Below are 25158 nucleotides of genomic sequence, written 5' to 3' on the forward strand. Positions count from 1 at the left end.
GTTGACCGGCGCCCGGCGCCCGGGGTGAGGGGTCTGAACCCGAGGCCCCGGCGGCTCCAGGCCTCACCTCGCTCCTTCTTGCCCATTGTCCCGGCGCCACTGAGCATGCGCTGGCACGGCACATCCCACTGCGCATGTCGGGAACCGGCACCGTTTGCATGGGAGTTCCTGTGCCGGCGCGCGTGCGCATAATGCCCAGCTGGAGCTTCCTTCAATGGTCAACTCAGAAACATGCTTTAAATCTCCACATATGTACTTAAATTAGTCAAATGGCTGATTTCTTTCAGTGACACCAAGATAGATCTGCTGACAAAAAGCATCAAAGATCATTTATCTGGCAATATCGCACTTAATACCCAAGCCAGACTCTATAGTGAACTCATCCATTCCCTCTGGTGATCTGAAAGCTGAACATTAATCTTCAGTCAAATACCATGTCAGTCATGTCTCAGCCGCATAAGCCGTGTTCACTGAGTCAGAGGGTTGTTGGTTCAAGCCATACTCCAGATACCTAAGCACAAAAAATCTAGATTGGTACTCTTGTGCAACACAAACGGAGTGCAGCACTGTCGGAGGTTTCATCTTTGAGATGAGATATTAAACCGAGGCCCTGTCCGTTCTCTCAGGTGGATACAAAAAAGATCCCATGGCCATTATTTCAAAGAAAAGCAGGGGCAGTTCTCCGAGGTGTCCTGGCCAATATTTATCCCTCAACTGACTTAAGAGAAACCTTATTACCGGATCATTATCATCTTGCTGTTTGTGGGATCTTGCTGCGTGTAAAATGACTAATTTCCCACATGCAACAATGGCTGCACTTTAAAAGCTCTTCATTGGCTGTAAGGTGTTTTGGGATGTCCTGTGGAAGGTGCTACAGAAATGCAGGTCTTTTTTTAGTGCACCAAGATTGTAAACTGTAGTGAGGCACTAATGTTGCTGATTGGCTCATATCCCGAGGTTGAAATCACATACCAATCCGACTGCTAGAATTTAAATGTACCATCTTTTTTTGGATGTTAAGATCTAGTTTCCTTTTTGTAAATCCTTAACCTCAGACATTTCATACACGCCAGCCTTGGGCCACATTTGATCCTCAGTCTAGTCTTGGACCACGGCACAATTGTCACTCCCACCCTAAACCCCAATCCTCCCCACTCTCCCTAAAAACTTGTTCTCGAATTGAGCATTTATTGGCAGATGCACCTTCAGGCTTCAATCTAGAATTAAAAACAGAAAATGCTGGAAAAGTTCAGCAGATCTGGCAGCATCTGTGGAGAGAGAGAGACAGAGTTAACGTTTCGAGTGTGTATGACTTCTTCAAACTTTCTTTGGAGGATTGCTTCTGTGGCAGAGGCAGCTACAACAGGCAATTAACTTGGCATTCCAAATGACCCAGAGAGATCCTGACCAAACAAACTGAGACAAAAGCTTGCAAAGCAAGAATATGAATTAATGCAAAAAGGTAGTTTCTGATCGGTTGCTCTGGATTCTTTTGATGTAATTTGTCCAAAATTGGCATTACCCCTGCAAAAGATTGCAGAACTTTAAACACAATTTACATTTGGTGTAAATTGAGTTTCTGCGGTATGTTACACTATGAAAACAGGCCCCCCCCACCATAAAACTGGCCACATCCCCAGGGTGAATTAATCACTATGGCAAGTTTCTGCTAATTGTGCTCGTTTGCAGTCCTGGAAGGTGCTCTTTACGTTTTGGGCATAAGGACACTAACAGGCTGGTTTGAAAAGCTTTTTGAATGCAATTCTTTTAATTTGCTAAAAAGCTGACCGATGGGACTAACAAATAGCTCTGTATTTTTCAGCCATTTTCAGTCATTTAAAATCTAAGTTGGTTGCCTGGCACTGATTAATAAACCATATATTTTTTGTGACAAACCCATTTCAGCTCTATAAATCAAACTGCACCAAGTTACCACTCAAATATTTCAAGAAAGAATCTTCAAAGCAAATTTCTTTTTTTTTAATTTACGTTTTGAAACACTGCCCAATGGTGATGGTTCTTGGCAGATTTTGTGTTCCTGTTCAAATGTGTTTGAGTGGAAAGTGGAGGAAACAAAAATACTTGACAAATTGGGCTTTGCATCCAAATGACCGCTTCAGCACAAAGTAAAAGGCCTAGCCCAAGGTCCCAATGTTATGCCAGAAAGCCCAAGAAAACAATAAACACAACTTGTAATCGACGCTGATTGTGTGTTGGAGTCAGGGGCTGAAGACACCTTTGTGCTTTTAGTTCTACAATGCTGCTGTGAAGGCTCACACAAGGATAGAAACTTGACTGGGTTACCAAAAAACAACAGACAGACAATGATCCAACACTTCAGGCAGAAAACATGGTGGGCAGGGGGATTCTTGAAGTTTACTTTAAATTCCAATATCTCAGTTGCATTAAGGGGTCATTTGAAAATTTTAAAACTGAGAAGACTTTTGTAAGGTGAGGGGTTTAGAGGTAGGTGAGTAGATGGAGTTCAGACACAGATAGCCATTGTCTAGCTGAATGGAGGTACAGGCTCAAGGAACTGAAAGATGTCCTCTTGTCCTCTTTTGCTGACAACTCCCAACCAGAAGTTGGTGAAATCATAGGAACATAGATGCAGGAGTAAGTCATTCTGCCTAAAACTCCACTTTCCTGCACTACCCCCACATCCCTTGATGTCATCAGTATCCAGAAATCTATCAATTTCTGTCTTGAACATGTTCAATGATTGAGCTTCCACTGCCCTCTGGGGTAGAGAATTCCAAAGGTTCACCCCCACTGAGTGAAGAAATTTCTCCTCATCTCAGTCTGAAATGACCTGCCCCTAGACAGGGGAAACATCCTATCTACATCTGCCCTGTCATACTCTGCAAGAATTTAGATCAACTTTCATTCATTAAAACTCGATAGAGAATATAGGACCAGTTTCCTCAATCTCTCCTCAAAGGCCAATCCTGCCATCCCAGGAATCAGTCTGGTGAAGCTCCTTTGCACTCCCTCGATGGCAAGTATATCCTTCCTTAGGTAAGGACACCAAAACTGTACACAACACTCCAGGTGCAGTCTCATTAATGCTCTATACAATTGCAGCAAGGCATATTTACTCCTGTACTCAAATCCTCTTACAATGAAGGCCAACATACCATTTACTTTTCTAATTGCTCACTGCACCTGCATGTTAGCTTTTAGTGACTTATGAACAAGGACACCCAGGTCCCTTTGGACATCAACATTTCCCAATCTCTCACCATCTAAGAAATACTCTGCCTTTCTGTTTTTTCTACCAAAGAGGATAACTTCACACTTACTCACATTACATTCCATCTTCTGTGTTTTTACCCATTCACTTAGCCCGTCTAAGTCCCCTTGAAGCCTCCTCACAACTTAACAATCCCACCTAGTTTGTCATCAGCGAATCTGGAGATATTATATTAGGCCCCGACATTGATATAGATTGTGAACAGCTGTGGCCCCAGCACTGATCCTTGTGGTACCCCACTAGTCACAGCCTGCCAGCCTGAGAATGACCCGTTTATTCCTACTGTTTTCTGTCCATTAACCAATTCTCTCTCTATCCATGCCAGTATATTTCCCCCAACCCCATGCACTCTAATTCTGTTCACTAACCTCTTATGTGGGACCTCATCAAAGGCTTCCTGAAAATCCAAATGCACCACTTCCACTGGTTCTTCCTTATCTATGTTACAAATGACATCCTCAAAATACTCCAATAAGTTTGTCAAACAAGATTTCCATTTCATAAAATCATGTAGACTCTGCCCAATCATACATTCTTCTCCAAGTGTCTAGTTATCACATCCTTAGATTCTAATATTTTCCCTACTACTGACATCAAACTACCAGGTCTGTAGCTCTCCGTCTTCTCTCTCTCCCTCCTTAAGTAATTGGGTTCCATGAGCTACTTTCCAGTCCACAGGAACCTTTCCACAATCTATTGAATTTTGAGAGATAACCACCAATACATCCACTAGCCACCTTCTTCAACACTTTGGAATGTAGCTCATCCGGTCCAGGAGATTTATTAACCTTCAATCCAATTAATTTTTTGAGCACTACCTCTTTATTAATACTAATTTCTTTCAGCTCCTCATTTTCACAAGCCTCTTGGTTCCCTCGTATTTCTGGGAGATTTTCTGGAACTTCCTCCGTGAAGAGACAAAGTAATTGTTTAGCTTCTCTGCCATTTCCCTATTATCCATTATAAATTCTGTCTCCACCTGTAATGGGCCCACATTTGGCCTTGTTAATCATTTCCTTTTCATATATCCAAAGACGTTTTTACAGTCTGCCATTATGTTTCTTGTTAGTTTGCATTCACATTCTCTTTTCCCTTTATCAGTTTCCTGGTCCTCCTTTGCTGGATTCTAAATTGCTCCCATCCTCGGGTTTTACCACTTTTTCTGGCAACCTTATAAGCCACTTCCTTTGATTTAATGCAATCTTTAACTTCTTTTGTTAGCCACGGTTGATTCACCTTTCTTGTTGGGTATTTGTGTTTTAGAGGAATGTGTATTTGTTGTAGGCCATGTAATACTTCTTTAAATACTAGCCATTGCCTGTTTATCAACAATTTTTTTTAGTGTCTTTTCCCAATCCGCTATAGCCAACTTGCCCCTCATACCATCATAGTTTCCTTTGTTCAAATTTCAGACCCTAGTTTCAGAATGAACCAGATCACTTTCAAACTTTATGAAAAATTCTATCACATTATGGTCACTATTTCCTAAAGGCTCCTTTACAACAATGTTATTGATTAGCCCTTTCTCATTACATAATACTAGATCTAAAATAGCCTGATCCCTAGTTGGCTCTTCAACCTACTGCTCCGGGAACCCATCTCGTACACACTCCAGGAATTCATCCTTCACAGTGTGACGGCTGATTTGATCAATCCAGTCTGTGTAAATTGAAGTCGCCCATTATTACTGTATGTTACATGCAGCTCTAATTTCCAGGTTTATACCGTGGCCAGTAAACAACTCTCACCAATGATTGCTGCCCTTTGCTCTTTCTTAGCTCCACCCAAACTGATCCTACATTTTGATCCTTCAACCTAAGATTCTCTTTCACTAATGTACTGATCGCGTGTCTTATTAACAGCACTACCCCCATCTCCTTTTCCTTTTTGCTTATCCTTCCTAAATTATGAATACCTTGAATATTCAGTTCCCAATCTCGGTCACACTGTGACCATATCTCTGTAATGGCAAATAGATCATACCCATTTACCTGTAATTGTGCCTTTAAATCATCCACCTTGATGTGAATACAGCTACAATCAGATAGAGTACCTTTAACTTGATCTTTTTAACATTATTCCACATTCTTGATCCTAACACCAGGGGGTGGGGATGGGTAATATACCATCTTGCAATCACATCAATGGCCGCAGAAATGCCTGTCTGTTTCCCAAACTAACAAACCTCCGATCACTATTGCTCTTCCACTCTTCTTTCTCCCCTCCTGAGCCATCCATGGTGTCCCGGACTTGGCTCTTGCTGCATTCCTCTGAGGAAACATCACACTCACCGGCATCCAAAATGGCAAGCCGGTTAGTGAGCGAGATCGACTCAAGGGGCTCTTGCACTACTTGCCTGGTTCTCTTAGACTGCCTGGCGGTCACCCACTCCCTGTCTGCCTGCATGCTCCTAACCTGCTGTGTGGCCACCTTCCGAAATGTGCTCACCGTGTAGTTCTCAGCCTCACAGATGCACCACTGACACCAGCCGTTGCTCAAGTTCTGAAGCCCAGAGCTCAAGCTTCTGCAGCCGGTGATACTTCCATCGGATGTGTGTGGCTAAGACACACAGTGCGTTCATGACTTCCCACATTCCACATGATGCGGATTCCACTCAACCAAACTGCCCTGCCATACCTTAACTTTTACAAACTATTTATAAGTAGCATAACTTACCAGTTACTCACCAACAAGCATCTTATAGACTCGTAGAGGTCTACAGCACAGAAAAAGGTCCTTCGGCCCATCGTGTCTGTGCCGGTCAAACAAGTACCTAACTATTCTAATCTCATTTTCCAGCACTAGGCCCATAGCCTTGTATGCCCTGGCATCGCAAGTGCACATCCAAATATTTCTTAAATGTTATGAGGGTTTCTACCTCTACCACCCTTTCAGACAGTGAGTTCCAGATTCCCACTACCCTCTGGGTGAAAAAATTCTTCCTCACATCCCCTCTAAACCTCCTGCCCCTTACCTTAAATCTACGCCCCCTGGTTATTGATCCCTCCACCAAGGGGAAAAGTTCCTTCCTGTCTACCCTATTTATGCCCCTCATAATTTTATACACCTCAATCATGTGCCCCCTCAACCTCCTCTGCTCCAGGGAAAATAACCCCAGTCTATCCAATCTCTCCTCATAACTAAAACTCTCCAGCCCAGGCAACATTCTGGTAAATCTCCTCTGCACTCTCTCTAGTGCAATCACATTCTTCCTATAATGCGGATTCCAGAACTGCACACAATACTCCAGCTGTAGCCTAACCAGCATTTTATACAGTTCCAGCACAACCTCCCTGCTCTTATATTCAATACCTTGGCTAATAAAGGCAAGTATCCCATATGCCTCCTTAACCACCTTATCTCCCTGTCCCATTACCTTAAGGGGCCGGTGGACATGCACACCAAGGTCCCTCTGATCCTCGATGCTTCCCAGGGTCCTACCATTTGTGTATTACCGTGCCTTAGTTTGTCCTGCCCAAGTGCATCACCTCACACTTATCTGGATTAAATTCCATTTGCCACTGATCAGCCCATCTGACCAGCCTGTCTATATCCTCCTGTAATCTAAGGCTATTCTCCTCACTATTTACCAACCCACCAATTTTCGTGTCATCCACGAACCTACTGATCAACCCTCCTACATTCAAGACTAAATTGTTTATACCACAAACAGCAAGGGACCCAACACCGATCCCTGTGGAACCCCACTGGACACAGGTATCCAGTCACAAAAACACCCCTCGACCATCACCCTCTGCTTCCTGCCACTCAGCCAGTTCTGGATCCAATTTGCTAAATTGCCTTGGGTCCCATGGGTGCTTATCTTCATTATCAGTCTCCTGTGCCGTACCTTATCAAAAGCGTTGCTGAAGTCCAAGTAGACTACGTCAAATGCATTGCTCTCATCTACACACCTGGTCACCTCTTTGAAAAATTCAATCAAATTGGTCAGACATGACCTCCCCTTAACAAAACCATGCTGACTGTCCTTGATTAATCCCTGCAATCCCCTTTCCAAGTGTAGATTAATTCTATCCCAATAGTTTCCCCACTACTGAGGTTAGACTGACTGGCTTGTAGTTCCCTGGCTTATCCCTTCCTCCCTTCTTGAATAATGGTACCACATTAGCTGTCCTCCAGTCCTCTGACACCTCTCCTGTGGCCAGAGAGGTATTGAAAATTATTGCCAGTGCCCCTGCTATCTCCTCCCTTGCCTCACTGGAGATGTATCTACTTTTAAGCCTGTCAGAACTTCCTCCCTTTCTATGTTAATTTCTTTAATTATATCAGTCCATCTGCCTGATTCCCATACCCACTTCGTCCCTCTCGCTTGTGAACACCGACACAAAGTATTCATTTAGAACCCTACCTACGTCTTCCAGCTCCATAGACAAATTACCACTATGGTCCTTAATGGGCCCTACTCTTTCCCTAGTTATCCTCTTACTCTTAATGTACTTGTAAAATAACTTTGGATTTTCTTTTATTTTACCTGCCAATGTATTTTCATGCCCACTTTTTGCTCTCCTAATTTCCTTTTTATGTTCCCCCCTATACATTTTATACACAAGGGCTTCCGCTTTTTTGAGCCCTCTGTATCTGCCATAAGCCTCCCTTTTTCTCTTTATCCAATACTGTATATCCCTCGACATCCAGGGTTCCCTGGATTTGTTGATCCCACCCTTTATCTTTACTGGAATATGTTGGCTCTGTACTCTCCCTATTTCCTTCTTGAACGAGTCCCACTGCTCTGACACAGATTTACCTAAAAGTAGCTGCTCCCAGTCCACACTGGCTGTTAGGGGGAAGAAAGTAAATGAGAATTTATGGTAAGGGAGAATTCATTATAAGGGAATGAATTACTTAAATTAGAATCTACAGGCAGGCCAGCGCAAATCAGTAAATCAACAATTAAACACTTAAACCAGATGAACCTTATACACTCTCAAACTTTGTACACCCTCAGGGTTTGCAATCACCAGCAAGGTCCTGGGAGTTAGACTGGAGACTTAGGTAGGAAAACAACTAAGATTAAGTGTGCTCTTCAACAGATAGGGGAAGGAAAGATGGTCCCAGTTTAGATAGGAGGGAAGGTCTCTTCCTGGGTGAAAATAGGGACTTATGATGCATGTACCTGTTACCAGGGATGTCAGTTTAATGTAAACCGATATGTTGACGAGATCGGAATCTGGAAACTGTTCTCGTACAATAATGTATAAATATGTTGAACACTTGTAATTTAGCAGAGTGCTATCTCAAGCTGCATTGGGATGGTTCTCTCCTTGCAATTGCTCGAATAAACGATCGTGACCTGTACCTGAGACTCCTGTGGTCTGTTTGTCAAAGTGACCACAACACTGGCCAAATCATATCTGATCTCAATAAAATCGGCCTTCCCCCAATTTAGAACTCTGATTTCTGGCCCATCCTTTTCCTTTTCCATAACAACCTTGAATCTAACAGAGTTATGATCACCATCTGCAAAATGCTCCCCCACTGATACCTCTAGCACTTGTCCGGCTTCATTTCCTAAAATCAAGTCCAGGACTGCCCCCTCTTTTTTAGGGCCTTCTACATACTGGCTTAAAAAGCTCTCCTGGATGCATTTTAAGAATTCCACTCCCTTTAAACCTATCACACTATAACTAACCCAGTTAACATTGGGGATGTTGAAATCCCCCACTATTACTACACTATTTTTACACGACTCTGAAATTTGCCTACATATCTGCTCTTCTATTTCTCTGACTGTTTGGGGGCCTATAGTACACTCCCAGCAATGTGATTGCTCCTTTTTTGTTTTTAAGTTCTACCCATATGGCTTCATTTGAGGAGCCTTCTAAGATGTCATCCCTCCTTACTGCTGTAATTGATTCCTTGATCAATATTGTGATAACCCCTGCTCTTTTTCCTCCTTCCCTGTCTCGCCTGAAGACCCTATATCCTGGAATATTGAGCTGCCAATCCTGCCCATCTCTCAACCATGTCTCTGTGACAGCAATGGCATCATACTCCCATGTGTTAATTTGTGTCCTCAACTCATTTGCCTTATTCGTCAGACTCCTTGCATTAAAATAAATACCATCCAACCTTGCCAAACTCCCTTGTGCCTTAACTGGCCTACAATTTCTATGCCTTCCAGACTCACTTGCTCTCTCTTCTAATTTTGGCTGTGCAGCTCCCCCTGCCGAACCTCCTCTCAGGATCCCATCCCCCTGCCAAGTTAGTTTAAACCTTCCCCAACAGCACTAGCAAACCTCCCCACAAGGATGTTGGTCCCATTCCTCTGTACTGAAGAACCAACCAAATAATGAAGGCTGAGAAATGTAGAAAAAGAAAACAGCACCTCCTTGCCTTCTTCCCCGAACTCTCTCATTCACCAAACTCCCAGCTGCTCACTCTGTAAAGTTGCACTCAGTGTAAGTCACCTTGCATTTATACCAGCTGAGATTACGATGAGTCAGATCTGCTAGAAATTAGAGATTAAGCTAACTACCTAATTAACTAAACACAGCTGCTCTCAGGTAGAGGGCTTGTTCATACTTGCTCAAGACTGGAAGAAATTTAAACTTAAACAGTAATTTTTAGTTAAATACTAACTGCAGTCAAAACTATAATAAGATTTCCTCATTTACCAAATTCCCAGCTGCTCACCCTGTAAAGTTGTATTCAAATCAATAAACAATTGTTAAAAGCTTGGGTTTAAAAGAATTAACAGAGATCAAATGAACGGAACTGTGAAATAAATAGTTTTATTAATGCTCTGCAAAGTGCTAAATACCGTGGACTCTCCTTAACCCTGTCAGGGTTCCAGTTTAGAGCAGTAGCCTGCACACTTTGACCAATAGCACGGACTAACATAAAAGGCAATCTCTTGTGTACTAGTCCCACTGAACTCATGCAGAATCGGATTGCAACAAGAATGCGTACCACCAATATACAGATTTCATAGAAACAAGATTATTGGTAACAAACCAAATATAAACATGGCTTTCTTTTACAATAGGTACAAAGAACCAATAAAAGCAGTGAAAGTAAATACATCGGGAATCATTACAAATAAAACATATTATACACCTGTACAATTAAGAAATGTAATACAGTCATAATGTTCAACCAGCAAAGGAGTCTGGCTCTTCACCGTAAACGGAGTTTAAACAGAGTGGCGTTTGACAGTTGGTCATACAGTGCGTTCATTACCACCCTGTATGTGGACCATCTCATCTGTCCGAGCGCCTTGTCAATGGAAAAGCATTTGGAAGAGCCGGACTTCTATTTCCATGCTCATGAGGCAAAACCTGTGTCCACTCTGAATTAAAAAAACCCGACGACGGAATTACTGTAAGCAATGTCCTCATCCTAAAACAACAGCTCGTCTCAAATTCCTTTCTCCGTTAATTTGACAGAGGCGTTTAAACAGCCATTAATCACTTTTATGTGGATCACTCAGTAATTTCTACACACGCAGACACATATATATATATATATATATATGTATATATATTGTTCTGTTGCATTGACTTAATGGCCTCCCAAATTGGATATGATCTCCCACCCTCTCCCTGGAAATATGTACCAGATTCACACTACATCTCCAATTGGTGCTGGGTCCAAACTTTGTCCTCTCAGCCACCAAACAAAGTGCCATTTTCTAACACGCTTTAAAAATTAAATGTTTGAATTAAACATGATGTGGAAAAGAGGGGTTTGTAGGAAGCAATTCAAAGAAATCCAGTAAGAACCAGGATATCTGATAGGGAGAAGGGGGAAAATTGCCCTGGTCACTGAAATATTGAGCAAAGGAGACCCTCTCTCCACAACCCACCTCAATTACATCATAAGCAATAACCATCCGGCCCCTCCATAGAATAGGTAATGTCCTCTCCCTCCGCCCTATACTCCCACAGCACAATCTTTAAGGCCAATGGGTCTGATACAATCGGAGGCATTGTGAATCTCAGTACCGTTTACTACAGAGGTGGAAACAAATCAAAACAATTTGATCGTACCACTTCATAAAATACAGCTTCAAATTATTTTTAAAATGCAGCAATACAAGTAACTGATGACGCCAAAGACTTCCTTAACTACAAAATTATACAAGGGAATTATACATAACCCTTTTACACTAATTGCAAGAGTTTCACTGAGCTCTGTCATATAGACATAAAATCGTGTACACCCAGTAAAAACCTTGCCAGTACCATTTACACAGTCATAATGGCATCAGTTACATAGACAGAGGTTAGGGAAGTACTGAGCAGGACTGTGACAGGCCAAGTGGCAGGGAGGAAGGGAAATGTACCCCGGGGGGAGGCATAATGTGGGAAGAGTGATGTGCCGCCTGTTATACACCTGCCCAATTACCCTTTCCACCACCTTCAACAAAGAAGGAAAATCACATGTCATGTCTAATAGATCTGACCTAGAACAGGTCAGACCCTCTCCCCCAAACATGTCCCTGCCCCTCACTCCCACAAAGTTGAAATTTCTCCCCAATGTAATTGGCCTTGAAATCAATTCTATCATTGGCAGATTGCTTGTACATAAAATAAATCGACAATGCACTTCCCTGTCACTCTAAAACACGTGAAGATTGGCACAAACTTTTAGACACCACCGGTGCCAAAGTTCAATAATTAATCCTGGGCACCGGTCACAATTAGTTTCAGTGGGGACCTAGCTCCCACTTGCAGTTTCGCACCTTAGGGTTTTAGTGGCAGATTCCTGAGGCCACTTTTACTTTGATCAACACCCAAAAGCACTTAAGTTGGAGGCAGCAATACCTTTGGACCTGCAGCACTGGCCAGTTGCTGAGGCATTATGATCTTAACAAGGTGACATCGGAAAAAAGATCTATTCACCTTTACTGCAGATAAGGTTGCAATATGCTAACACTAACTCACAGCAAGTCACAGAGAACCCCTATAGAACAGTACCTACAGTTAGTTACCGGACCTGGGAGTCGGGGGGGGGGGGTGGAGAGTGAGAGTAGTAGGAGTTCACCTTCGCCACAATTAAAGCTCACTTTGTTCCTTAGCCAAGCTGCAGGTCAATAATCACAGTATCTTTATCGCGCAGAAGGAGGCCATTCGGCCCATTGAGTCTGCACTGGCTCTCTGAAAGAGCATTCTACCTAGTCCCACTCCCCTGCCTTATCCCCGTAACCTTGCACATTCTCTCTTTCCAGGTAGCAATCTAATTCCCTATGATTACCTCAATCGAACCTGCCTCCACCACCTTTTCAGGAAGTTTGTTCCAGACTCCAACCACCCTCTGGGTGAAAAAAATTTTCCTCTCATCACATTTACTCCCTTTTGCCAATTATGTTGAACCTGTGCCCTTTAATTCATGATGTTCCCTTGAGTGGGACCAGTTTCTCACTATTTACCCTGCATACCCCTCAGGATCTTGAATACCTTGATCAAGTCTCCTCTCAACCTTCTTTTCTCCGAGGAATCCAGATCTATAGCCGGTCTTCTCCAAGATATAGGTCCAAATGACTTCAACTCACACCATTAAACAGATGAACTGGTAAGTATCACACTGTTGTTTGTGGCAGTTTGATGTACACAAGTCAGCTGCTGCTTTTCACACAACAGTGGCTATGCTTCAAAAATTGTAAAGAGCTTTGGGGCATCCTAAACCGTGACAGATGCTATACAAACGTGCTGAATATCAGACTCTAGTCTCGCTTTCGGAAATACAAAAGTAAAACTTCCGAAAAAGGTACCTGTAGTCCCAGGCTCCTTTCTCAAAATGCCACTGTACCACACAGATGATGTTAACCATGTTAACCAGTTTCATTTGCAATTCTGCTGCAGCTACCAGAATGCCTAGTTTCCCTAATGTGAGCAGAATATATACCTCTCTAATAAATATTCAACATGGAAAGCAAATGACATCTGCACCTTGAGAAGCTGAGTCGCTGAACATGGGTGCACTCTCAGCTATATTTAGTACCTTTAATTATTTGTCACCACCAACAATTGGGCAAAAAGACTTAAATAATTTTGAACTCCTTTGACTTTCACCAATTTACATAATTATACTGATTTACTTTTCAGAGACTGTATGGCAGACTGGCTGTAAATCCAATGTGGACTAATGGCATGGCAGAGCGAGTAAGAAAGGGTTCTGGGCACTTTCAACTGGGTTACTGTAAGCAGGACTCAAAGTATAAAGCTGCTCCTAATTCAGCATTAACTAATGAAATCCTTCAGTATAACTGCTGCGGGAATGGAAATGGGTCATACTAGTGCAATAAGAATTGCTCCTCTGGGGTTGGGAATGAGGTAGGGCATAGCAGAGAAAGCTTTACTCCTTATCTAACCCCGTGCTGTACCTGTCCTGGGAGTGTTTGATGGGGACAGTGTAGAGGGAGCTTTACTCTGTATCTAACCCCATGCTGTACTTGTCCTGGCAGTGTTTGATGGGGACAGTGTAGAGGGAGCCTTACTCTGTATCTAACCCTGTGCTGTACCTGCCCTGGGAGTGTTTGACGGGGGCAGTGTAGAGGGAGCTTTACTCTGTGTCTAACACAATGCAGTACCTGCCCTGGGAGTGTTTGATACTGACACTTGACAGCTGAAACAAAGTGTTCAACTCCACAGTGCTGATATCCCTCACCTTGTTAATCCACAACATAAATAAAGATATAAAAATAATTCCTGCATTAACTTTAGATTGGGTTTTGATTGCAACTACTCCTACATACTGAATGATCAATTCTTCAAAACTGATTCAGTGGTATAAAGAATTGGTTTTTTCAATTCTTTCCTGGGATGTGAGCATCACTGGCAAGGCCCTAATTACCCTGGAGAAGGTTGTGGTGAGCCGCCTCCCTGAATTGCAACAATCCATGTGGTGTAGGCACACGCACAGTGCTGTTCGGGCGTAAGTTGCAGGTCTTTGACCTTGTATAGAATTGAGAAGGGATCGCCCACAATGATTTCTTTTGAGACAAGCTCGTTTTTTTAATCATTATTTTTGTTAGAATCTCCCAACTGCAAATATAAAGTTTAACATCTGTACTTTATTGTGAAGCCAGTGCTCAATTTCAGATTTCGTAAACGGAGTTAATATCCGCTGCTTGAATAGGGAATTAGGTCATGTTTCAATGGGTGGCCTTCCAAAAAGGGCCCATGATAATGAGTCGGGAATATCGGACATCTTGTTCACTGCTCGGACTGTAGCAGCCAGAGTCCAGCAACAAATGGTACACTTATCCTCAAAACCAACCAAATCCACGTAAATGCCACTTGCAGCAAGTAACACCCTCGCTATTTATTAACTAGGGGCCATAACAAATCAGACTAATCTTTTCAGACAGCTTGTAATTGACCAGGTCTTAATTAATCTCATGGTGATAATGCACGAAAGAGCCCATTACTTAGTCTCTGGACCGTTAACACTGCCAAACATCAATCAGCAATATGGGAGCCCTGGCTAGGGGCAGGGGCCAAAATGGTCTTCACTGAGGCTGGAGATATTAAAACTCCTGAGGAAGCTGCTACACAATGAGCTCGGGGTCACTTTTTTTTAACCAAACCTGCCAGGTGGGAACCCCCAAGGTTCAGGTGGAATGTTGGCTTTATTCCCGCCAAGCAATACTGCTCTTCGCTGATTCTGGGGGTAAAATCAGGCTGGTTTTAAACCAGAGCTGCAGCTGATCCTGTCAGTTGCTCAATGGGGCACCTTTGGTTAAAACTGACCCCCTCCTGGTCAAATGTTTCAGGCAATGAAAGACGGGTGTTTTTGACTCATCTAAACAGTCTGTTGCCAGAAGTATTGGTGTCACAGTAGGCATCTCTTCACTTTCATTAAGACCGAGAATGTTAGTCATAAAGGCAAATATGTCAGTGTAGCACTGACTGAATTATCAAGGACCCTTGTGGTGGCGCATCTTAAACCTCTTATCTGACTTTGCTCATTCAAAGCATTATTTCTAACTGGCAGAGGGTGAGGGAGATAAAAGACGATTCAACACTTTAGGCAAATTAGGATAGCTTACTGAGTACGTACTATGCAAGGATTAACAATTGACAATAGGTACCAGGAATTATCTTCCTTTAACACAGATCACATACAGCACAATTTGTTCAGGAAATATGGTTACAAGCAGCCCTGGTTGCCAGTGCCCAAGTAAAGCTATTGACCCCTCTCCTCAGACATTCCTGTCCTGGCCAGGCTTAGATCTTAGGTCTAATACACGATCACAGGATCTCTCACCTCATTTGGTTTAGAACGGATGCCAACCAGATTTTGGCAAACTGACTGGATTAACCAAGTGTTGGGAAAAGAAAATCCCGTTGAAATATCAACCTGTTTTTCTCTTTCAGATATTGATTGACTGCTGTGTGTTTACAGCATTAATGAATTAAATCTACATACATTCGCTATTTGGCCACCTACAATGGTCAACAATGTTCAGTGTTGGCAGGACATCCAATTAGACAGGGGAATACAATTAACATCTGTACTGCAAGCCTATATGGTATCTTTAAGCCGTGATGCTTAGTGCCGCTCTGCACTAAAATGACCAAAAATTAAATGGCCTGCCTGTACACCTGGATCAGACTGTGTTTATTTGGTTGGTCTTTCCCATTCTTGGAAAGTAGTCTCACCTTCACATCGACACGAATAGACACTCATCCAAATGGAATGGGGGGGGAGCATGTTCTGAGGATGAAATACAGTTCTTTTGAGAGGCAGTGGCAATAAAGCCAGGTCGATACAGCACATTGAAGGGTATAGTCCACAACAATTTGCATTTATATAGCATCTTGAACATCCCAAGGCGCTTCACAGGCGTGATTATCAAATAAAATTTGACACCGAGCCACATAAGGCGACATTAGGGCAGGCAACCAAACTGAGAGTTTTAAAGGAGCAGAGAGAGGGAAAGTCGGTGAGGTTTTAGGAAGGGAATTCCAGAGCTTGGGACCCAGGCAGCTGAAGCATGGCTACCAATGGGGGAGCAATTTAAAATCAGGGATACAGAACAGGCCAGAATCGGAGGGTCACAGAGATCTCGGAAGAGTGTAAGGCTGGGAGATGTAACAAGAGATGGGGAAGTGTGAGACCACGAAGGGATGCAGCATAATTTTGAATGGGCTGAAATTTAGGAAGCTCTAGGACAGGAAGGCAATGTTAGATGCAAAGGTTGAACTGCATTTCAATAATGGGAATACCATATCTAAACTAGTTCATCAAATATTCTTCCTTCTTTGTTCAACCTCCACATACTGATACATTGAGCCAGGAAATTGGAGGTGGGCAGCCCAATGGCTGAATTGAGGCTGACCCTGGGGCACTGAACTACCAAACCGGTGTTGAGTTAGTGTCGTCAGATCTAGAATACTGTTTTGTAGAAGCATGTAAATGGCCTTTTATAAACTGTTCTCAGGATTGGCTTGGCCATCCCTAGCTGCCCTGAGGTGGTTGGGGGCCTTCTACTTGAACCACTTGTGCCGATGGTCGTCTCACCAATGAAAGCGTAGCAACAAGCAGATAGCAGTGGAAGCCTCACAGAGCACAGAATGCAATGGCCAGATGGGTCTGCTAGCATCTAATGGCGGAAATTGCTTCCAAGGGGAGGACTAAGGCATTACTGAAAAACAAAAACAAACACCTAAGTTGGAAGATGGCCTTAATTCCATCTACAAAAGAAAAACTAGGGATCTGTCAACATGAATCAAATGATACCTTGTTTGAAAATAGGGAAGCATGGTTTGGTTTGTTTTAGCACTGTAAATTCCTGAGATTAATTAAGCTCAGATAATGTCTTAAACATGAAGCTTTTAGGAGCTCAGGACCACCCTGCTAGCCATGGCTGGGAGTAAAATTTCTGGACTGCAGGCCCAAGTTGAGGATGTCAGCATCAGTTTACTATGAAAGCTGCAATTCCATATAATGATGCCCATTTTAGCAAGAGAAATGTCTTCAATGGCACTCAGCCTAAGACAGTGCTGCAGAAATGCACACATACCACTTGCAGGCAGACAAACTGGATCTGGTGTCTGCCTGAAGCAAACATCTCTCTTTGTCTAGATACCCACTCAAAAGGGCCCAACGGCAAAGATACACACAGAGCACACATAGTAAAGACCAATAACACACAGGCCTCGTGCAGTGATGGCAGCAGGCACTGCCAATAACAGGAGGAAGAAAACTGACAAACATTTCCAGGGCAGGGTCCTCATGCAGCAAACACAAGTGAGAAATACCAGACCCTGTGACCCCTGGCTGATACCAAACTCTTACCAAAACAGTGGCTCTCCCCACTGCTCATCTAGACCATGGCTTATATGCCTATGTGGATGTTGAAGGAGGAGGAATTGATGGTTACTTTGGGTTACACAGTCCGACTATACCTCTGTCCTGATAATTTGGGGTTCTATGGTGTGACAGCGCCCTAACAGCAGACCTGCAGAGCTTCTTGGCTTTAGGTTATATGAAAACACCATGGTAGATATTCTGCAACAGGATACCTTTGCTGAAATGACTTGCATAACAGTCTCTTGTATAACACACTGCAGGTTCTACACATTTAGGGAGGCTCAGTCTCTGCTACTTACAAATGACAAATGAATTCTTATTTCTAAGGGGGGAGGGGGGGTTAGGACCTGCCACTCTATCAGGCGATGAATAATCAGGAATGAATTATGTAATAAAGTGCTTTACCTTGAAGGACATCAGAGTACTGTGTGAATACACTGTAAAAAACCTTCTGAACATTCCCTTTGTGAGAATGCAAAAAAATTTCATTATAAATACAAATTTAAGTATAAATTACAACCTAGGAAACACCTAGAATCACCAAAATTATACATTGAAAAAGTGCAATCAGATAGAAAATAAATGCATCAGATGTTGAGGTTAGTTGCTAGTGATAGTGCACAAAGGTGTGGCGCAACAGTTCCTCTGCTGACGGCCTCTGCTTCACCTCCACAAATATCTTCTTCAAAAAGTCCCGACTGTGGTCTGACACGTGAGGTGGCAGCTGAGGGTTCGTCGGCTGAGTGGCGATCTTGAATATGGCTGCCATGGCTTCAAACTCAGCCCAAGGGGGCTTCTCAGTGAGCATCTCCACAACCGTGCAAGCAACACTCCTGCAAAATGCAAAGAGGCAAAACCAATAGCAATAGCCAGGACTGCTGTTCAGAAAACAAATCACATCCTCCTCAAACAAAGCTAAGTAAGAGTAACAACTCCTGACAGTAATGAGACCGAAATCTTGATCAAGAGACCCAGACTCAAAATAAAAAATCCCCAGGATAGATGGTAGTTATCCCCAAGTACTGACAGAGACTATAGAGAGGAGTCCTTTGAGGCACTGATAATTATTATGACAGATTTGCTGGACACTGGGGAGTCAATCTGAAACAAACTGTGGTGCCTATAATCAAAGGTAGATCAAGGACAGACCTCCTGGTCTTACTTTTAATTCTTGTTTCTAAGAAAAAATTAAATACTTGAAATAAAAGGTTTGCAGGGCTATAGGAAACAGCAGGGGAATGGGGCTAATTAGGCACTGTGGGCCAAATGGCCTCCTCTTGCGCTTTATGATTGTGTGAATTGAAGTGGGCTCAGAACTCAATGCAATGTGGTCAAATCTGATTCTACCAAATTGAGAGGAGCATTGGAATTGGAAGACTCGACTCAGAAATTCCAGAGCAAATTGGAAAAAAAAAACCATCGGTGGGTTGGTGGAGGCTAAAAGTTAAATGTAGATAAACGCAAAGTATTGTATATAGGATGGGGAAACACAGACAGACCATGAATAGTATTGAAATAGCTTACGTGAATTGTGAGAGTGGTAAGCCCAATGTACCAGAGTCATCAGTGTTCCTCTGATCCATTGGTCTGGCCTGAGACTGTACCTTCAAGTTGTGAGACCTAAACTTATAAGGGGCAAAGGTTTATTAAAGTGTGGCTCAGAAAGAAGAAGAAAAGGAGTCTCCTAAAATGTATACCCCGTAGTCACTTAGGGTTTTCCAGCAGTAAACCACTGCACACAGGTCAGTTATTACTTAATCAATCTCAAGGTTGACCTGCAATGGCCAAGTGTGACAGATAAAGTGGAAAGGGATAGAAAGCCCTGTAGAACCCGGGAGTTGTGTTGTGGAGTGTAGATTGGTGGGGGGGTTTGGGGGTGGGGACAGATCCAACTGCTGCTGCTTCCTAAAGAAAGTCAAGTAACTGATTGCCTACCCCCGAGAATACGTGAGCCTTAATGCAGGAGTAGGAACCCCAAGCCTGGCTAATTCAGCCCAGGCCAGGAATCAAACTTTCCCCACTCTTAACGTTTGGTATGATTGCTCTCATTCATAAAGGTATCTCCCCATTTTTCAGGTCTTGCAACTTACCAGATATCTGCTTTTCTGCCATAACCTTCACCACTGATCACTTCTGGGCTCATCCAGTACGGTGTGCCAGTGACTGACTTCATGCCCGTTCCCGATAGACAGATTGTCTGCAACCTTCTACTGGCACCAAAATCTCCCAGTTTAACATTACCGGCAGAATCCCGTAAAATGTTCGCTCCTATAAAACAAAACACACCATTTTAATCCAGTTTCCACACCAATCACTGCAAGCTGCCTATACCCAGCAAACAGCGGCTGCCGTTGTAACTAAATCCTAAAATAATGGCAAATTCGCCACTTATATCCTATTAAGTAGGCTGATTAATCCAAGCAATCCAGTAAGTGCTTGCCCTGTATTTTAGATATTTAAAGGGTTCAGCTAATTTCAGGTAAAGTCGGTTTCAATCAGCTGGTTAAAGTGCGATTTCTCTGCTAACGAGATTCCGGATGCAACGACTTGGAATTAGGAGGGGGGCTGTTGCTAAGTGAGGCTGCCTGCCTGCTTTTGTTGTGCTGCCCACCATGTAGTGTGGGAAAACCACATTTACACCAGCACAGCCACCATGAGACTGGACCAAAATTAAACTAATTTCAATATAGGACAAGACAAGCAAGATCCGCTGCAAAGATTTTCCATTGCCACCTGCTCCACGCCCTCTAACTCTTCAGTGGGACTGGGTTCCAAACGTAATATCTCCACACGAGGTTAGTAAACAAAATTAGAGCACATGGGATTGGGAAATATACTTGGAAATTGAGACTTGGTTAACAGACAGAAAACAGAGTGTGGGTATAAACAGGTAATTCTCAGGTTGGTGGGCTGTGACTAGTGTGGTACTGCAAGGGACAGTGCTTGGGCCCCAGCTATTCACAACCTATATCAATATGGGAATCAAATGTAATATTTCCAAGTTTGCTGATGACACAAAAGTAAGTGGGAATGTGAGTTGTGAGGAGGATGCAATGAGGCTTCAAGGGGATTTGGACAGGCTTAGTGTGTGGACAAGAACGTGGCAGATGGAATATAACTTGGAAGGAGGAACACAGGTGCAGACTATTTCTTAAATGGTGAGATTTTGAGAGATGTTGACATCCAAAGGGACCTGTGCATCCTTGTTTATGAGTCACTCAAAGCTAACATGCAGGTGCAGCAAACAATTAGGAAGGCAAATGGTATGTTAGCCTTTATTGCAAGAGGATTTGAGTACAGGAGTTAAAATGTCTTGCTGCAATTATATAGAGCCTCGGTGAGACCGCGCCTGGAGTAGTGTGTACAGTTTTGGTCTCCTCACCTAAGGAAAGATACACTTGCCATACAGCCAGTGCAACAAAGGTTCACCAAACTGATTCCTGGGATTGTCCTATGAGCAGTGATTAAGGAGACTGGGCCTACATTCACTAGAAGTTAGGAGAAGGGGGGTGATCTCATTGAAGCAAACAAAATTCTTACAGGTTCGACAGGGTAGATGCAGGATGGATGTTTCCCTTGGCCAAGGGGGTCTAGAACCAGAGAACACACTCTGAGAGTAAGGGACAGGCATTTAGGACCGAGATGAGGAGGAATTTCTTCACTCAAAGGCTGGTGAATCCTTGGAATTCTCTACACCAGGGGGTTGTAGGGGCTTAGTCATGGAGCATGCTCAAAACAGAGATCAATAGATTTTAGATATTAAAGACATCAAGGGATATGGATAGTGTGGGAAAATGGGGTTGAGGTAGAATGTCAGCCATGATCTAGTTGAATAGCCAAAACAGCGCAGAAAAAATAGGTTTAAAAATGTATGAACTATTAATAGTATTAAAAATTGGGAAAGACAAAGACAAGCAGAAGTGAATACTTATTTTTAGTATAACGGAAACCACTCAGCCAATATCTGTGGTGAGAAGCCAAGTTAACATTTCAGGTCGACGCCCATTCGTTGTACACAGATGCTTCCTGACCTTCCGATTGTTTTCCAGCAATCTTCTGTTTTTATTTCAGATTTCCAGAAATCTCAATATTTGGCTTTTATTTTTAGGGCACGACTGTAATAATGTTACTCCTGGCATCTGAGTATTGCCGTTAGTGTGGGATTAGGGTGTGTTTCTGTGACTGTGAGAGCAGCCTAGGGACCTGCAAGTTCCCTGGAACACATGGCGTCTCAGTGGATTATGTAGCCTCAGGTCTACCCTGCACCTTATTCCGGTTCATAAACTGCCGTTCATGCTCACCTTTTATATCTCTGTGCACAATCATGTTACTGTGCAGGTAGGAAACACCTTCTAGGATCTGCCGAGTGTACCTGCGGGTCACGTTCTCTGTCAGTGCACCATAGGCCTTGAGCTGGTCCTTTATTGAACCCTACAGAAGAACACTGCCCGTTACAAAAGAGAATACATTAATTTTGAAAAGCCTGCTGTTAGAACGACTACAAACCTTAGGGTCATCTCTTCAAGGTCTCCTGAATATGACTTCAAATTCTTGCACTGAAAAATAATGCTTGTGCTTGGGATCTGCTTTTACAAGTTAGCAGCCCCCTGTTAAAAATAGTAGGCAAACTAATTGTATGATATGCTTATGGTGCTGGCAAACAGAGTAAAATTCTCTGCTTTCTATCTGAGTTTTGTAAGTTGAATGGTCAGTGCTACCTTTTTACAATAAGAGTGCTACTTTAGTGTAATAGTGTCATTTCATTTTACAACACTCTAAGTCATCACTTGTTCAAAACCTCATTCAACAACTTTTTGAAGCATAAATTAATATTAGTTCCTTTTCATTACAAATGTTAAAGGAATCAAAAGTACCAAAAGCCTATTTCCTACCTAGCAAAATTGGCTCTCACCTCGTGCTGAACAAGACTTCTCTTTTTTTAAAAAATTCATTCACGGGATGTGGGCTTCGTTGGCTGGGCCAGCATTTATTGCCCATCCCTAATTGCTCTCAAGAAGGGGGTGGTGAGCTGCCTTCTGACCCACTGCAGTCCACGTGTTGTAGGAACACCCACAGTGCTGTTAGGGAGGGAGTTCCAGGATTTTGACCCAGCGACAGTGAAGGAACGGTGATATATTTCCAAGCCAGGACAGTGAGTGGCTTGGAGGGGAACTTCCAGGTGGTGGTGTTCCCATCTACCTGTTGCCCTCGTCCTTCTAGATGGTCATGTTCCTGGTTTGGGATATGCTAAGGAGTCTTGGTGAGTCACTGCAGTGCATCTTGTAGATGGTACACACTGCTGCCACTGCGCATCGGTGGTGGAGGGAGTGAATGTTTGTGGATGGAATGCCTAACAAGCAGACTGCATTGTCCCAGATGGTGTCCAGGTTCTTGAGTGTTGTTGGAGCTGCACTCATCCAGGCAAATGGAGACTATTCCATCACGCTCCTGACTTGTGCCTTGTAGATGGTGGACAGGCTTTGGGGAGTCAGAAGGTGAGCTACAAGTCGCAGGGTTCCTAGCCTCTCACCTGCTCTTGTAGCCACAGTATTTATTTGGCTAGTACAGTTCAATTTCTGCTCAATGGTAACCCCCAGGATATTGATAGTGGGGTATTCAGTGACGGCGATGCCATTGAATGTCAAAGGGCAATGGCTAGATTCTCTCTTGGTGGAGATAGTCATTGCCTGGCACTTGTGTGCATGAATGTTACTCACTTGTCAGCCCAAGCCTGGGTATTGTCCAGGTCTTGCTGCATTTGGACATGGACTGCTTCAGTATCTGAGGAGTCACGAATGGTGAACATTGTGCAATCAGCAAACAGCCCCACTTTTGACCTTATGACAGAGGGAAGGTAATTGATGAAGTAGCTGAACATGGTTGGGCCTAGGACATCACCCTGAGGAACTCCTGCAGTGATGTCCTGGGACTGAGATTATTGACCTCCAACAACCACAACCATCTTCCTTTGTGCTAGGTATGACTCCAACTGGGGGAGAGTTTTCCCCCTGATTCCCATTGACTCCAGTTTTGCTTGGACTCCTTGATGCTACACTCGGTCAAATGCTGCCTTGATGTCAAGGTCAGCCACTCTCTCACCTCACCTCTGGAGTTCAGTTTTTTTGTCCATATTTGAACCAAGGCCATAACAAGGTCAGGAGCTGAGTGATCCTGGCAGAACCCAAACTGAGCATCAGTGAGCAGGTTATTGCCAAGCTTAATAGCATTGTTGAAGACCCCTTCCACCACATTTATGCCAACTGTTAGGTTCTGTTATGATGCTAATTTTTAAAATTTAACCTCACAAATCGATTATTCTGGGTCTGCACACTTTGCACATTCATTACTACACTAACTCCTGACACCAAGCGGCCAGGCACCAGGAACAGTTAAATGCGTGCACTTGGCCTGCACTGCAGCCCCCGCAATAGCACTGGTAATGGAACTCCTCTGCACTAAATAATTACTTTCCCACAAGCAGGGAAACCCACCAGCCTTCGGAACTGTGTCTGTATTTTCATCAAATATAAATCTCAATCAGCACTTCATACAATTCGCAACAGCTCAAAAACTGCTTCTTCCTCGTTTCTGGTGTCCTATGTGGGGATAATTTTATTGGCAGTGATTGATTCATCTCAATAGTGTTTATACAGCCTGGTTCAGATAAATAGCCTTTGAGCTGAATAGCCGGAAGTCCCAGTTTTGAAAAAATATTAGGAAAAGTTACAATTTGCTAAGAATTTAGACAAGGGTGGATCCTGAGATTCTACATTATTGAAAAAAAAATGGTTAATCACAGCCCATCTTTAATAAAGATAGTTAAATACTTCTGAAGAAGCTAACAAACTTCTTAACCAATATATACAAAGGACTGCAATGTCACTGAATGCTCCCCAGTGGTGCGGTGTTAATAAATCCAACTTTATTACAAAGGAACATAGGAGCAGAAGTAGACCATCTGGCCCTCGAGCCTGCTCCGCCATTCAACTAGACCATGGCTAATATCTTCTACCTCAAGGTAATTTTCCCACACTAACCCCGTATCCCTTGACGTCATTAATATATAGAAATCTAACGATCTCGGTCTTGAACATACTCAATGATTGAGCTTCCACAGCCCTCTGGGGGAGAAAATTAAGATTCACCATCCTCAGAGTGAAGAAATATCTCATCTCAGTCCTAAATGATCGGTCCCTTATTCTGAGACTGTGTACCCTGGTTCTAGACTCCCACAACCAGGGGAAACATCCTTTCTGCATCTACCCTGTCTAGCCCCGTAAGAATTTTGTGTGCTTCAACGAGATCACCACTCATTCTTTTAAACTTTACACAATACAGGCCCAGTCTCCTCAATCTCTTCTCATGGGACAGTCCCACCATCCCAGGAATTAATCTGGTGAACCTCTGCTGCAATCTCACCATGGCAAGCATATCTTTCCTCGGATAAGGGGGAACAAAAGCTGCTCACAATTCCGCAGGTGCAGTCTAACCAAGGTTTTATACAATTGAAGCAAGACATCTTTACTCCTGTACTCAAATCCTCTTGCAATAAAGGCCAACATACTATTTGCCTTCCTGATTGCTTGCTGCACCTTCACGTTAGATTTAAGCGATTCGAACAAGGA

General features: G+C 43.2%; 1 protein-coding gene across 2 annotated transcripts in view; it reads right to left on the minus strand.

Moving 5' to 3' along the window:
- Positions 1 to 17925: 17925 nt before the first annotated feature.
- map3k2 (mitogen-activated protein kinase kinase kinase 2) overlaps positions 17926 to 25158 on the minus strand; it is a 114308-nt gene continuing 107075 nt past the window's right edge. For both annotated transcript variants that reach the window (XM_078552733.1, XM_078552734.1), the window contains 3 exons: positions 21835 to 21964; positions 19624 to 19801; positions 17926 to 18366 (listed from right to left, as the gene is read on the minus strand). In XM_078552733.1, coding sequence (XP_078408859.1) covers positions 18141 to 18366; positions 19624 to 19801; positions 21835 to 21964 — 534 coding nt within the window. In that variant the 3' untranslated portion in view covers positions 17926 to 18140. The remainder of the gene's footprint in view (positions 18367 to 19623; positions 19802 to 21834; positions 21965 to 25158) is intronic.

This window comes from Cetorhinus maximus, chromosome 11 (assembly GCF_964194155.1).
Source record: "Cetorhinus maximus chromosome 11, sCetMax3.hap1.1, whole genome shotgun sequence".
Taxonomy (NCBI): Eukaryota; Metazoa; Chordata; class Chondrichthyes; order Lamniformes; family Cetorhinidae; genus Cetorhinus; species Cetorhinus maximus.